Source organism: Phasianus colchicus, chromosome 7, assembly GCF_987193195.1.
Source record: "Phasianus colchicus chromosome 7, bPhaCol1.hap1.1, whole genome shotgun sequence".
NCBI lineage: Eukaryota > Metazoa > Chordata > Aves > Galliformes > Phasianidae > Phasianus > Phasianus colchicus.
Window position 1 is genome coordinate 16,755,001 of NC_143442.1, and position 16,118 is coordinate 16,771,118.

Here is a 16,118-nt window from a genome sequence, read left to right on the forward strand (position 1 = left end):
TCTATCTGCATTTGAGTAGAATACAAACTGACTAATAGATAAATAATCCATGTGAAAGTAAATAGCCTTAAAGTAAACTGCCTCACATTCCATTGATCAGCTCAGTCAGCAAACTTTTTTTATATTGTCACAAATGTTCTAAATATTTTGAAGAGAAACATGCCAGCAATACAGAGTATTTCCATTTCTGTCTCACGTAAGGTCTTTATGAACTCCTCCTTGTATTGATATTGATCCTTCAGCTTGCAGAAATATTCCCCCAATTTATTTTATTTTTGTTGCCGTAGGAATTGTTACTGAAGTTACAAGGAAGAAAATGAGCTGATGTAGAATGGGATTCACACATAAACATACTATGCAGAGCATAGGCTGACACAGCAGATGCTCTTTAACCATTCAGGGTTACTTAAAATCCAGCAAACCACTGAGGCATTTCTTTGGCAGCAGCCCCCTAATAAAAGACAGCAGTTTTCCACCATGGAAATGTCAAAAACTAGCTGACGATACCATTAAAACATATTTTGTCTCTCCTCTCAAAAACAATCCTAACCTTCAGGATCCACCCAGGTGCAGGAGGACGTCAGGATCGCGCTTCAGCCCTTCTTGGACTCTCCCCAGTGAGGAGGCTGCTGGGAGGGGTGAAGGTCTAGCAGCACGCCGACTCCTGCTCACGAGGGAAAAAAGGGGGATAAATGAAAGAGAAGAGGGGAAAACAGTGAGAAGGAGTGGGTGTGGCGGGAGGTTCAGCCAGCTCAGCCCCCTGAGGGGGGGAAATTCTGTCAAAGAAGTTAAGGCGACCAGAAAGTTCTCAAGAAGGCCTGAGGTGTCTCCTGTTAACACTACCCAACCAAATCCAACAGACACCTTTCTGAATGGTGTCAAGGAGAGCTGCTGGTAAGGAAAGATTTAGGTAACAATCTGGCTCTGTCCTCCACTTCTTGCAGCCACTGTCATACGGGTGAAGTTTTCACCTGCTGTTGCCCCAAAGCTGAAACAAGCCCTGGAGAGCAGGAGCGTGTGTGCGTGTGTGGAACCTGCATTTTCACACCATCTCAGTTTCTGCCTGCTTGTCACTTTGGTTAACATTTGAAAAATCCATTTCCCAGAGTGACTTTTTATAGAGAACAATTTAAAGCTGGAAGCCAAAGGGACAATCTACAATTTAATTTTCTTTTTGTTTTTGCTACTGGATAAGATGATGTTAAAAAAAAAAGAAAAAGAAAATTACACTAAGGGTAGTTTTCATTTTACCAGCTGCAAAATCTGTTAGGAGTTATGGTTTTATCAGGAATGGATAAAGCAAAAGTTGGTTTATCAAAATTTGCCTGAGCTTTTCAAATAAGCCCAGTTCAATGGCAGATACGAAAGGCAATGTCTAAGACAGAATTTGGGTCAGCAATCTGCAATAGCATACTTGCCAGTGTGATCAGCGTGAACCTACAGCTAGTGGAGACACCAGGGTCACTCAAATATGAGGATGGTGGAATGACCAGGATGGAGAAGCAGTCTGTGGAGGTTTAGGGAAGCAGAAAGACTGGGTCATAACAAGGACCATAGACTGTAATTGCTGTTGAAAGGAAAAAAAAAAGAAAAAAGAAAGAAAGCAGGTGATGTACTTAAGTCTTACTTTCTACATCCTTAATGAAAGGCACTGTTTTTAAAATGGTATTTTTATGCTTAAAACATAAAGTTTTAGATAGACAAAATGTTTGCCAGGAATCCATCTTATATTAGATTTTGGTTTATTTGCTCTGTTTTTAGCATGTTCTATCTAAATATATATATATATATATATATTAAAAGAAAGATAAAGGAAAGAAGTAATCAATAGCCATAAATTTCCAGCAATATCACAAAATCCCTCATTAGCTTTCTGAATGCTAACTGTCTCCATTGATTTAACAAAACAGACAAGATCTGTACACTTTTTGAGAAGACAAGCGTGATCTCGTAACAGATTGGTATCTCTCTTCTTGGGGCTTTTCAGTGCATTTATTCAATGGTTTTGAATGTACATTACTTAACAGAAACATTAAATGCCAGTGCTTTGCAACAGTTTTGTTACTGTCTCTTTAAAGTAAACAAACAAAAAAATACATTCAAAAAAGCAAGGCTGTTTTGCTCACGTGATGGCAGAGGCTTTGGGCAGCTGCAACATATACTGTTCCTGCTCAGAGACATTACCCAACATCAGTCAGCTGTCATGAAAAGAGTTGCACAGAAAGCATTAAAGGATAAAAAGGAAGATGGGGGGGTGGGGGGATTGAACAAAATGTCACACATGCCAGCTCATCTTTCCAGAAGGAAGACACCAGAGTATGTATATTTGGGGGAGGAAAAAGGGGGGTAAAGAGCACTAGCATGGAGAAAACTTGACTTCAGGGGAAAACCAGCAGCTCTCTGAAACTTGTTTAGCAGGTTCACATTCCTAATGTAATCTGACTTCTGTGTTGGTTTTGGTTTTTTGCCCTATTTCTTACTTTGCTTTCCAAGATAAATGTAACAAAACTGAGGTAGAAATAATGGTGGGCACACTCCAGCCTGGAAGATTTCTAATGGATGCTAAATGAAGATTGCATCACGGACAATGGAGCCGCACGCACATAACAAAAACTCAACTTTACAGTTTGGAAAGGGAAATAAATGTACTTTGAGGGTTCAGTTTTGCTTTGTTATTTGTACTGTTTATTTGGTCACAGTCTACTGTGTTGCTATAAACATCTCTGCAACCCATAGCTCTGCCAGTGACCTACACTGATTCCACTCCCTACAGCTCCACCAAAATAACCTCAAAACCACAACCAGAGCCCCATAGTAAGCGCCAGCAGTCACAGCTTAAGGTAACTTGTCTCTCGGAGTCCTACCAAATCTTACATTTGACTGTTTCAGCTGCTAACATAAACCGTTTATGTGGCTTTTTTTTTTTTTTTTCATCTAAGCACCTTCTAAAGACTGTATCACATAATTATCAAGGAGCAATATGCTGAAAACTCTTACAGTATACCAACAAGAAAAATTGTTCTGCTCTGATTTGATTTCACAAATTGGCAAAAGAACAGTTTCCTAACACTGCAATCCTTCTGTTTCTAATTTTAAAAACTGTAAAGCTTCAGTCATATCACACTTTAGTTTTTTTCCTGGATACATTCAAAGTAATTTTCCTTGCCATTTTCCAATTGTTGAGGTAAACATACATATTTAATATAAAGTAACATTGAAGCCTAGCCTATAACTCTCAGCAGTACATAGTGCTTTCAACACATTCCTTTGAGGTACTGTACAAATCACAATCACTTTCCTGAGTTTTTGCAGACAGAACATTAAAAGAAATGAACTGCAGAAATTAAGGTCCAGATTACCATTACCCTGTTTTACCTGTTCTTAGTTTAACACCACAGAACAGACAGGATTGAGGAATACTGTTGCTCTTAGAATAGCAAAAATCTGGTTCTCTGTCGCAACACAACCGTTCATCTCTTTAGTCCAATAATGTTTGAAGTTAAAGCTCTTTATATTAGCACATGCCACCAATGTAATTGTGAGGCAAACAAAAAATAAAGCACCACTTCAGGCACTTGACAGCAACTAAATCTCAAGAACAGCAGAATGGAATCAACACACAGGGTTCATGTCCTTCTGAAATCAACCCACTTGCACCTTGCTCCTTGGTGAGTATTGTCTGGCTTGAACAGAACTGAGCATCAACATGCGCTTTCTGTCATGTGTGGCTTTTTCAGATCAGCAGCTCTTGTTTGATGCACTTTTCCTTCAAGTCTACCCTGGCTCTTTAGAGGCAAGGTATATTGTAGTCTTCCCAGTACCCTTTGCAATTTTAACACTACTGAAAAGGGTTCTCTACCCTATGTAGCAGGTTCTGTGTGTGCCAACATTCATTACTTTTTTTTTTTTTTTTTTTAAGTAGTATCACTGACTGCAACCAAACATTTTGTTCCATTCAACATATGTATCAAGCTCTTTTTGAGATATGCTAGGCTGTATCTTGCAGAAAGCATTTTCAAAGTCTTGATATGTAACTGGCCTCAACTGGCTGGGCATAATGGCTGAAAGGTCTGTGGCTGGCATGGCATGGAGTGGGCCCACCACTGCTTCCTGACACAAGTGAGCCACATCTAGTCCAGAAAAGCCTTCTGTGCGCTGGACAAGCAGTGCAACCTCCTTGTCATTGAGACAGTAATTGTGCTGTGAGAGCAGTTGTACTATTATCTGGTGCCTCGCTGTGCTGTCAGGAAGTGGGATTAAAAGTCGTTTCATGAAGTACCTTCGAAGAGATTCATCAATTTCTTCCGGTTTACTTGTGGCGCAAATTACTACTATTTGGTCCTCAGCAGAAGTCAGTACAGTGTCCAGCTGCATAAGGAACTCGGTTCTCATCCGACTTACTGGACTGTGTTCTTCACTCACTTGCGAAGAAAGAAGCATATCAATGTCACTAACAAAAATCACCGAGGGTTGGCGACACCTTGCCACAAGGAAAGAGGCGTGGACAATTTTTTCTCCTTCACCTAACCACTTTGTGACAAGGCCAGAGCCAGTGATTTTGAAAAATGTGGCCCCCAGCTGACTAGCTATACATCTCCCCATTAATGTTTTGCCCGTTCCCCGAGGTCCAAATAAAAGGATGCTCCGAGGTAGAGCAGTCAGTCCATTGAATGCATCTGACCTCAATACTGGCCATAAAACCTCCTCCTTAATGACGGCCTTTACTAGATCTAGGCCAGCGATGTCATTCCAGTCTACGGGAGGTCCTTGGTTGATAATCTCATTGGTAACAAGGTCAATGAGGTGTGTGTCAGTATTCTTCAGTTGCTCGTCCACAGAGTGGTTGGATGAGGTAGCTGCACGAAGTCCCGGGCCTTGCATTGGGTGAGGGAGGAGCTGCCTGTGCTCATCACCGTGCTCATTCATTACCGGGGAGCTATACTTCCCAAATGAGTCACTTGATCTTGAACCCAGTGAGTTTTTAGCAGTACTATAGGATGGGGGTGTGAGAGCCCTGCTGGACTGGCTGCTGAATTTCCTTTGCTGTTCAGAGGACATTAGCTGCTTTGTTGGCTTAAATGCTAAGGATGATGTTTCAGCACTTCTGTCAAATCCATTCCCCCTGTTTGCATTTGAAATGCTGTTGTCGGGCATTCGATACATGGGACTCTGTGTAGATCTCTGTTGGCCATAGCTGTAATTTCCATAACTGGAGTCCATTTCTCCTTGCCCTGCCATGTAGAAAGCTTTTCTTTTGAGAGAGCTGGCTGAACTGTTGGTCAGGGCAGATGGTGCGATGGGCGTCAGGCCATGGCCCTGGTAGGTGTAGCTGGGGACGGTAGTGGGGGGCAGAGGGGTTGGAGCAGGGATTCCTGATGGCAGGTAGGCCGAGGGTGGCGGAGCACCCCCAGGGCTGTACCCAGGGCCAACAGCAGTTTGAGGAGGGTAAGTGGCAGATGGGTAGCTGTAACTGGAGAGGTTTGAGGTCCCATTGTAGCCAGGGACCAGGGCTGGTGGTGGCGGCGGCGGTGGTGGGGGCTGTAAAAGCCCCGAGCTATGCAGGGGGGACGGATGAGGGGATGGAAGTGCAGGTGCTGGTTGGCCACTGTAACTGGTATGCAAGTAGGAGCCATTGTATCCTGCGGCGTATTCCTGAGATGGGAGCCCTGAATGAAGACTGGGAACAGTGTGACTTCCGCAGGTGCTGCTGGAGTAGCTAGGTTCAGCCAGGTTACTGGCCACTCCGGGCGAACTCCCGATGCTGGCTGACACATCTGCGGGAGGGAGGGCCGCGCTCACGCCAGCTTTGCTGGCAGTGATGACATCTGGTACGCAATTCATGGGATACACGCTCTCTGAATTCAGCGAAGGCTGCCAGGGCTCGCTTTCATTCTTCCGTCCGTTCACCAGCCCCGAGGGAGCTTCAGTGTAATTGCTGAGAATAGGCCGTTCAGCTGGGCCCTCCAAAATACCGGAGTATTTTTCTGCATACTTTTTCAAGAGATTGGAGGCAGTCAGAGCCGAGATGTCATCATTAGCCCAGGCGTACTGGTAGGTGCGCTGCAGGTGCCCCCGGTACGCTTCCACCTTGTGGGCAGGGGACCGAGTGGTGGAGGTGATATCAAAGTGCTGTTCTGGCCACTGGGCATGCTCCGGCGTCCACTGCATCTTCAAGCCTACGGCAGCAAGAGAAAACAAAGTTAGCAGCAAGCTCAGGCTTTTTCCAAAGCATTTTAAATGAGTTCTTGAATGGACTGCCTGTAAACTTCTCCAGCACTCCAAAATGCTGTACTTAACATCACAAATCCTTTAAGAAACAAAATGCAGTGCCCTGACGAAGCAGCATAAACAGTCAGATTATTGGCGGGTTTTGTTGTTTTTTTTTTCCAATAGGCATACAAACATTTTTTTGTTAATTATGTAGGGGGTATTTGTTGGTTTAAATATATATATACACATATACGTGATGCCACATTTCTTAAATTAATTAGCTAAGACTTGGTATTTTAAATACTCAGAGTGCAGATTTATTTTTAACACACACAGCATCCAACTGCTCTGTCCTCTCTCATCACTGTTTCAGTTTTATATTTTAACCAATATAAAAATACGAGACACAGCTGACAGAACACATCTAGGATACCTCTCTTATTTGGTACTGAACACCTAGTTAGCACAGTATAATGCACCCTGCACAGAACAATATGACACAGACATAGCAGGTCATTCCATAATCCAACTCTCATCTAAAGTGGTCCACGACAGTTTCAAATCTGCTTCGTGGAGTGCAGCAAAGCAATCTCCCAGGCAGCGCTCCGTCGCTTTCATCACACAAAGCCTACAACTCGGTATGAATTACAACTGGCTCCTTTCTGCCTCTCAGTTCTGTTGTTGAGGCTCTGGAAAAAAAAACAAGCATGACTTGTCTATCGGTTTCCTTGCTTGCTCTCTCTTTTTTCTACCCTGCCCCCCCAACTCCACCCCCCCGCAGCCTCCAGGGTACAAAGAAAGGGTTGAATTAAAAAAAAAGATGGAGAAAAAGAAAAAGAAACAAAGATAAGTCGCTAAAAGTTCTATGGCTTACAGAACTGGCTATCAAAAAAACCACTACCAATATTAAAAAAAATAATAATAATACAGGATGCAACTGCCATTTTAAAGCAATTAATTTTGCAAATAACATGATGTGCATTATTCACTCTCCCAGTAATCCACTGAACATAGTAAGAGCAATTTACAGGCGTTAAGATAACCTCCTCCAACTCTTGCCTATGCATGGTAGGCACATTGCTGATTTTCCTACAGCTGTATCAAATAGACTTCCTTAATCTCTCTCGTATTACCAAAAGTGATTTTTGCAAACAGTCTTGTGCCCTCTGGCACAGATTCCCTGATAAGGAAGAGGCCTAGTCGAAATGAAGCATCTGTGGCACTAGCTCCCCTCTGAATTACTGCAGTCTATTTTGACAGCTCCTACCCCCTCCTGTTTTTCTCCCCAACCCCTTTAGCTCTTCATTGCCTGACTCTGGCATCTGACATGGCCAGCTTAGCCTCACTGAGCTAAACCTAACACAGCACACAGTTTGGTAACAGAATGGCATGTTTATTCCCTTCTGACTCCGTCTTCCTTGTTTGCAAAACCACTGCACCAGACACTGGAAGTTAATTAGCAGGATGATGCTGTGCTAATTGTGTTAATTTACAAGGTTTTAGTCAAAGAGAATCATTCCAGGGCTGGCACTGCTGTCATGCTTCCGACTTAATGATTAAGAAATACTGAAAACAAGGTGGGAAGAATTGCAGTAATTACACAATAAACGAATAAAGCAACAGATTCATTTGCAATTATATTTTATTGCAGTTGCACTCATTTGCATTTGGATTCTTCATTTTTATGTTTGGATTCACGTATTTGCAGATCACCGGATCAGTTAAATTTAGCCCCAAAACTGCAAAGCACCTCTAATTGTGCCTTGTATTTTATTTGTACAAGTACTGCGAGCTCAATCCACACGAGCATGCCATTGATTACTTGTGGATTTTTTTCCTGAGTGTTCTCTTTCTCTCTCATTTTTCAAACACTCTGACAACTTGAGAAAAACGTCTGTTAACAATTATACAGTTACCCTCTAACAGTTAATTCAGAGAAGCGTTTTTGACAAATACAGTTTTGAGACTGAGTTTTTTGGCAGATTTATTTCTTTCATTTAGAATTAATATAATCTTTTCTGCTAATTGTTTCTGATGTTTCAACCATTGCCTTTCGAAGGGGGTAAATGTATCATGAAATTGGGTGAAATTATAGAAATCGTGCTCATAAAGAAAAAATGCTATTTTAATGAGAAACCATCAAGGTCTTTCAGAAATCATACTTTGTTAAATTCAGCTGGAAATCTGAAGAACAAATCACTAAGAGCCAATTGCAAGTAATCAGTATCTAAAATTCTTCTACTGTCATGGGATTTACTTCAAGCCTTTTAAAATGGAAAGAATATTAATGTTTTGGTAACGCAGAACTGCCTAACAGACATACGGATGCATTAGTCCTATTACAAACAAACAAACAAACAAACCAAAAACTCTATCCATGTTCTCTGATTTGAGGCTTCTAAGGTTACCAAACAAGTTTCTGTTACAGACCTGCGCAGGAACTTGAGCAGCTTGATGCTTCAACTAGATAATAATGAATGGATACCATGAGAAAGACTCTTAGCAAAGAATGCACTAAAGCAGCAGTGAAACTTCAGAAAAGGAAGGCAAAGCAGGTACAGATGCAGCAGACAATTTGATTGAGCTGGTACTTGTACTGTAGTTAATGAATACACCTTTGGCACATTGTCTTAACGGCTTGTAAAAGGAAGACTATTTAAAGAGGTAATACAGTAGGTCAGAGTGTAACAACATACATCATATACTACCACTTAGCAAGCTTTTCAAAATACCTTCTACAAATACTTAACAATTCCACCAATTGATCTATTCCTTTAGAATAGATTTAAATGGGTTTTAAATAAAATAATTCTATCTCTTAGAGGGGACATCTGTTTAGATGGTTCAAAAATTTAATTCTTTGAATTGTACAAGATTAATCTATTTGCTTTGTTATAAGGCTGCAAGAGAATGTCAGAAAATCTGAACTATCCATTATAAGAGACAGGAGGAAACCACATCATCAGCATTCTTCATTTGGAATAATTGGTAGATAGACCAGTAGATTCACACTGTCATGCTATCTTTGGATATGCTCACTGCACAATAATTTAAAGTTTATTTATTGATGCATATTAAATACCAATGCATTTAGCAAAGGCTGTAAAGGCAGGATTAGGCATTGATTAGATAAGCTTAAGAGAACAGGACTGTTCTCATCCCATGAAACATGAGCATTTATTCCAGCACATTGCAATCATTAGTGTTATTTGGAAGCATAGGTTAATAGTTAACCATAAGCATATTTTTTGCATTAGTATGCAGTGAAGAAATCCGTATTTACATTTTGTCCACTGGAATGGTCTTCATTCAGGAGCACAAAGAGGCATTTCCTCAATTTAATATTAATTGAAAAAGAAGCAAACTTTGTTAGGTTTAACTCCCTTTGTTAATAACTCAATAATTGTTTGACAAGAGTCAGATGTCTGATTTTGGAAAAAAAAAAAAAAAAAAAAAGTTGTAGGTTCCTTTAGTTGTATAAACATGCTTTCTTTTCCCCTCAAATTTCCTAGTGTTTGTAGCCACTTCCCCTGTGCATTTTCAATTGTATTTTATTAGCTTTTGCTTGAGCTGATATACCTTCCTACAATTCTTTTGTTAAGAATTCCAATGATGATATAAACACCTCATATCAGGTAAATAAGGATATATTTAGAGGTTTATTTTATTATCTTTTTTTTTTAGAATCACTTAAAATCTGACATAACCCACAGCCCCATACATAGCACATTTGCTTACTAACTCACTAAAATCCAGAAGTAATGAAGGCTAAATGTATTATTATTTTTTATTTTATTTTATTATTATTATTATTTTTTGCTAACTTAAGAATCCTCTTAGATATCAACATTGGGCTGTGTAAACTGCATTGGTATGAGCTGTAAAAGGCAAAAGGAAAGGATTCTGTTCTTTAAGTAAAGGTATGTACTTATCAGAGAATTGCTTTTAAGATAAATTTAATACATTACATAGGAGAGGCACTGTAGGCTTTTTTAGCAGTATCTATTTTTCCTTGTCCTGACAGCCCTGCTATGCATTTCTACTCAATAATTCTTGCAGTTGGAACTATATGAATTACATCTAAAGCAATTACAGTCAACAATTTCATTATTCAATTACTCTGAACTATGTGTTTGACTATTCATTTTTTCCTCTTCTAATTTTGTACGCTAAGCCCGAAAATGTAAAATCTAATAAATAATACTTCATCAGCTTCACACACATAATTCTGTATGACAGAAGACCACTTTCAAATTCAAACTTATGGGTAAAAACAAAACCAAAAAGAAATAATGCCAGAGTAAGGAAAATAAAAACAACTTTGAAATCAGAATGCAAAAAGAAACAAGTGGCAGCCTACACAGCCTGGATGGAGCCCAAGTGAGTTTGTGCATGCAAAGATCCCTCTACCCCTGCTGCCCTTGGTATTGGGTGGAACCACTCAGTCCCTCACAGGATTAGATCTGTTATAGAAGAAAAATAATAATATGCCACTCCTTTCAATTTGAAAGGCACAGAAAAGTGTAAAAATACTGGCCAGGACCAAACTGAGTGAAAACACAACAAAGAATTTGCTGCATCCCAAAGACAAGTCCAAGTGGTAGGAAGCCTGCCAGCCAACTGCACATTAGCAATGCTCTGCTGTAGCAAAGACACTGGGATGCCAGTACTCTTCTCTATCCGTTCACATTTATAATAAAATAATCAAGCTAAAATTAAATCATAAACAACTTCCTGAACAGGTTGCACTGCAGTTTCAGAAATGCTGAGGAATAAACCCATACAACATGCAGCCACTGTGCACTGGGAGCTAGGAACAGGACTGCTCACCAACCTTCCCAGCCAGCTACCAGAGCTCTTGTTTAGATCAGGGGCCTCCAACATTATTTCAACATACCTGAGGCAAAACAAAGCAAATCTCCTGTCATGGTTTCACTGTGTCTGCCTTGTCCCTCCCTGGAGTATCTTAGACCCTATCTAGCACAAATCTGCAGGTTCGTTAGTAAACCTGCTGAAGAAGGTTCTTTACTTCAGGCATGTGGTTAAACACGCTCTAAGCAACTGCATAAAGCTCTATGGAAAACAGATAGCCCAAAGCAGCGAGAACAAATGAATGAGGCATTTCTGAGAACTACCATAGCCACTGGTACAAGCACACTCAGCTCCACGTGCTACCAGGCTTCTTCCTTCTAGATTTGTCAGAGGACCTGGAACTTAATTATTGTGAACTGCTTACATATTTAGCCAAAGCTGTCCCTGTCCACTGAACTGCTACTTTCAGCTCTGCCTCCAGTTATTCAAGACACTGAGTATTTACTATGGAACATAATGATTTTAGCCTAGAGATTGCTTTTTGTGGACATGCAGAGAACAGCGCTTCAGAAACATAGGCGCTTCGCTGGGAACATGCCAGGACTTCCCAAATTTCAGTGAGGGCTGAAGGTGTCATTACCTTGAGGATCAAGTCCTACATCCACATTTTAATGTCCACCTTACGCGTGGGAAATAGTTGAATAAATAAGTCATGCCATAACCGCTGTGCAAGATGTAGGACGTACAACTCCCTGAATTTACAGTAAATCTGATAATATTTTTTAAGCCTGTATACTGTCATATGTCCCATAATAAAAAAAATTAATTCAAGATAAAACATTTCTTTTACACTCCATTTTTTATTAATAAGCATAATTTCAGCTATTTGAAGATAGTGCAACTGATCTCTCTTAATTGGAAACAGAAGGGATTTTGAAGAGTGGATTGAGCTAATTATGTTTTGCAGAGGAAAAAAAAAAAAGAAAGAAAATGATTCCCACATTTATTTTCTAATTACTCAGTGAAGACCTCTGCTCCAGTCCATGAGGATCTCCTTTGACGTCAAAGGATTTGGTGGGAGGATGAGCTTCCAGCTGAGCTGCCCAGTTATACAGAGCCAGCTTTGGAAGCTTTATGCGGCAAATGGCAACCACAAACCTAGGAAAACAGACCTGGAAAGTGCTCTCAGCATTTTTTGGTGAGGGTCTGGTCTTCCTCTTATTATACATAGCCTACGCATGCCACGCGCATCAGTGGGAGCAAGCTGTTGGCAGAGTGTTTACAATATGATTCCCATCTAGCAGGGACAGTGAAAACATTTCAATCTTTAAAACAAAACACTTAAATCACAAGTAATATTGAGGATCACATATATGTCAACAGCACTTAAGTGATAAAAGCAGTAACAGAAACGCAAGATATTTTAGGAGAGCCTGAAACCAGTTAAGAACAAAACCCCAGACTAAGAATCTCAAACTAATACATCCCAATTATCTCACTTAAATACTGTCAAATGATTATTCCTTTTAAATCACGCTTTTGCACCTCAGGACAGCAAATTACAATACATCTGCAGCAAATGAGTTCTCTCCTTCCAAGCCCCCTCCCTGCAATTTAAATAAAGCAGTGCCTTTGATAATCACAACGCCATTTCTGGCTGAACATCCTTTAGCAGATTCATCAGCTTCAAAAGCCTTATGAAACAGAAATAAGGAGAACAAGCACAGAGAGGAAATCTAGGTCCAGAGATGGCACTCTCGTATTTAGCCAACAGAAGCAGGCTGGATCTGTCAGCCCCCCACGTAGCAGTGGCAGGGACAGGGCGCCCACAGGACCTCCCTGGATGCTGCCCACTGGAGGTAGCGCTGGCTCTGTGGCAGCAGTTCACCAGCACAAAAGTATTCTCAGTTCTGCACTCCACACAAACAAGGTAACCACATGGATGCACTATCATCGTATATCGTAAGTAAAGCCATTTATGCACGTATGTGTCAGAACCTTTCCACACACACAGTTGGTTTTATCTGTGACAAATTTCAGTATATCTTAAAATATTTTACTACATCAATCTGCCCTCACTGTACTCATCTGTTGGTAACACTTTTCTAAACTAGAAAACACAATAAGGAAGGCAATAATTGAAATTAATTTTCTTTTTACATATTAAGACACTTCTTCCTAGGCTTTACATTTTTAAGCTTCAAGTATTTGTTTCCTTCAAGTATCTCTGAAAACTACACTGCTTTTAGGAAGGCAATAATAACTTCTGAGACAATTAATATTCAGAAGAACAATATATGCAAACAAAAGTAAGGATAACTTCAAATAAAGAAAATCCAATCATCCACTTTTTACAGTAAGCAGAACACACTTGCAATATATTTTAGATAGGTGTAATATACCATATAATCTGCAATTTATGCCTATGTAAACATGCATCAATGTAACTGCTGCAGGATAACTGTAGTGTTTCTAAGAATTAAAATATTTACACTGTACGATAGTCATAAATGAATGTAGCTATTTCACAGATACTAAAGCACAGAAAAGAATAGTTTAGACCTCAAGCATGATTCTGCTCCCACTTAAGCACTCAGTCCAAGTCTCCAGTAAAACTAGCTGAAGCTTTTAGCTAAATTATATTCTCTTTTTAATGAACAAACTAGTAGGAGCAGTCTTTTACTTGGTTCCCTTTCCAGAATTGGAGGCAGACACACATTTGCCTTGAAAGAGAGTAACAGACATCCTTAAAAGCAGAGCAGATACAGTGCATTCCCTGCTTTGCTGTTTTTCTCATGTAATCAGCTGCATCAGGTGAAATGCAGAAGAACGAATTCATGTTTTAGTAAGTCAGTGAGAAGCAAAAGGAATGAGTTTCCAATATGGAACATTCACATTCTGAACTAAAGTCTTCTGTCCAAAAAATTATTATCTGAAAACTGTAATTTTCAAATACTGGAATATATCATTTTTCCTTTTCTGTTGTTAACCATGACTCAGTAATTTCCTTCCCTTAGCATCTTTTTTTTCATTTATACTTAGAACTACGCTCTTCTTCCTTGCTGCAAATAAAGCACTTTAAAACCCTTTTTTTCACATATCATAAATCCATTAAGACAATTTCCTTCTTACGCTCACTTCCTTTTGCCAAATGAAGATCATCAGAACGTACCACAAATGTCCAGAGGGACAGCAGAGCTAATGAATATGTATGGCTTATGTCACAACAGAGCACTCCCCTTGTTCTGCGGTATCGACCTTCTCTTATGTGAGTAAATAACAGGTGAGCACTTGTGTACGAGGATAAATGGGGTTAAAACTGCCATAAAGGGACATACTTTATTTGAACAAAGTGGGTGCGCAATAAATGGAGATTTAGGTGATGCTGAATTATTTTTATGTCACGGTGTTCCAAAATGTTAGAAAATAATCTCGCTCTAAAACACAAGAAAGAGTTATTTGAAGTATATTTCTGTCCAATTAACAGCAGCAGCATTCTGTATAAATCTCCATTTATTCCACTATGTTACATCTTTCGATTTCTTTTTCAATCACTGTGATTTAAGAATATACCTACATATGCAACGTATTTCATAGCTTTATATATACCAAGGGAAGTTTAATTCCAGAGATGTATATAATCAGCCCTATTCTTTTTACAAATGTGAAAGCAAAGACCAGTTTCAGGAAGTTTCAAAAAACTGTAGTCAGGTTTGACCCAATAAGCTCCACCAACAAGAGTGAGAAAGCAGACGTGCATGGGCCACTAGCACAGTGCTCAGCCTGTAGCCAGAAGCACTGCTTTCCTCTTAAAGCGCTTAGTCCAGGACCCATCAGCACAGGAAAGGTACGCTATACTGAGATTAGAGTACCTCTGCTAATGAGCTAAATGAGAGCAAATACTGATTAAATGTATATATAGAAGTAATCTGATACTTGAGGGGAAAAAAAAAAAATCCTTCTTAAGATGATTCCACACACAAAGCCTGCTCAAAATTTGTTTGTTATTTATGCATTTTGCTTTTTGGCAATCTGCACATTAATTTTTAATGAAATAGTAAAGAGATGTTGCGTCTCACACTTGGATAAAAATATTCTATAGCCAGGACTGGGTGACACAGTGCATTAATTCAGTGTCCTTCACTCCTGGGACCTGCGTATAATTTAGTCCAGCCTGAAGAAAATAACTTTGATCTGAAGGCTGTGGAAAAAAGCTACATATGAAATGAGTTTTGGTGGGTTTAGCGTTGTTTCTTATATACAAGACGACACATGAAGATAAACTGCTTTCGGCCCGGGATTAGAGCGGAGCGCTCCGGAGAGCCGCCAGCCCCGCTCCCTGCCGAGCCCACACAGCCACACGCGTTTCCTATAAGCACACAAGGCAGCCAGCGCTTGCGTACACAACCTTTCCAAAATGCCCTCATACCTCACGTGAAAGGGTTGCATTACCAAGCCATGTACTTATTTCGTCCTTCCATTCCAAAACAACAGCAAACCCAATGCACGCATTTCAGCATGACGCTGTGAAATCTGGTGGTGTTACCAGAGAGAGCCACGGTTTCCTCCCCAGGCCAGGGAACACCTTGGCCACACCACCAGCCCTGAGCTCATCACGCTCCAGGGAAGAGCCCTGGCCCGACGCGCTCAGCTGACCCTGCCTTCCTTCCTGCTCCCCCGCCGCACAGCAACAAGATTAAAAGCAGGAGCATAACCAAGGACCTGACATGCTGGAAACACTAAGCCCAGCTAAATCTTTTTCCCAGTTAAACCTTTCAATTATTGTATTCTACAAATTCCGAAGATTCTTTCTTGCTCATTCAGTAAAATGTATCTGCACTAGCTAAAGAAAAATGGAATATAGCTCTTTTTCTTTTTTTTTTTCCTTTCTTTTTCTTTTTTCTTTTTCTTTTTTTTTTTTTTTTTTTTTTTTTGCATGCTCTTCGTTTGGGACTAACAGTATTGTTTCCTGAGCATTTGAAAAGAACTCTAGATTGTTAAACTGACTTGACAAATTATCCAGGGAAGGGAAAGAGGAGGAGCAGGGAATTTTCTATAGACAAATACAGAAATCTCTCTCTCTTTGGATATATATA

At 40.1% G+C, this 16,118-nt stretch overlaps 1 protein-coding gene across 8 annotated transcripts in view; it reads right to left on the minus strand.

Annotated features, from left to right (window-relative positions):
- Nucleotides 1-1,848: 1,848 nt before the first annotated feature.
- FIGN (fidgetin, microtubule severing factor) overlaps nucleotides 1,849-16,118 on the minus strand; it is a 96,023-nt gene continuing 81,753 nt past the window's right edge. For 6 of the 8 annotated variants that reach the window (XM_031599549.2, XM_090143872.1, XM_090143873.1 and 3 more), the window contains one exon: nucleotides 1,849-6,176. In XM_031599549.2, the coding sequence (XP_031455409.1) occupies nucleotides 3,925-6,168 (2,244 nt within the window). In that variant the 5' untranslated portion in view covers nucleotides 6,169-6,176 and the 3' untranslated portion in view covers nucleotides 1,849-3,924. Of the gene's footprint in view, nucleotides 6,177-6,643; nucleotides 6,900-16,118 lie in introns of all 8 variants that reach the window. The other 2 variants (XM_090143871.1, XM_090143870.1) reach the window with 1 other exon arrangement.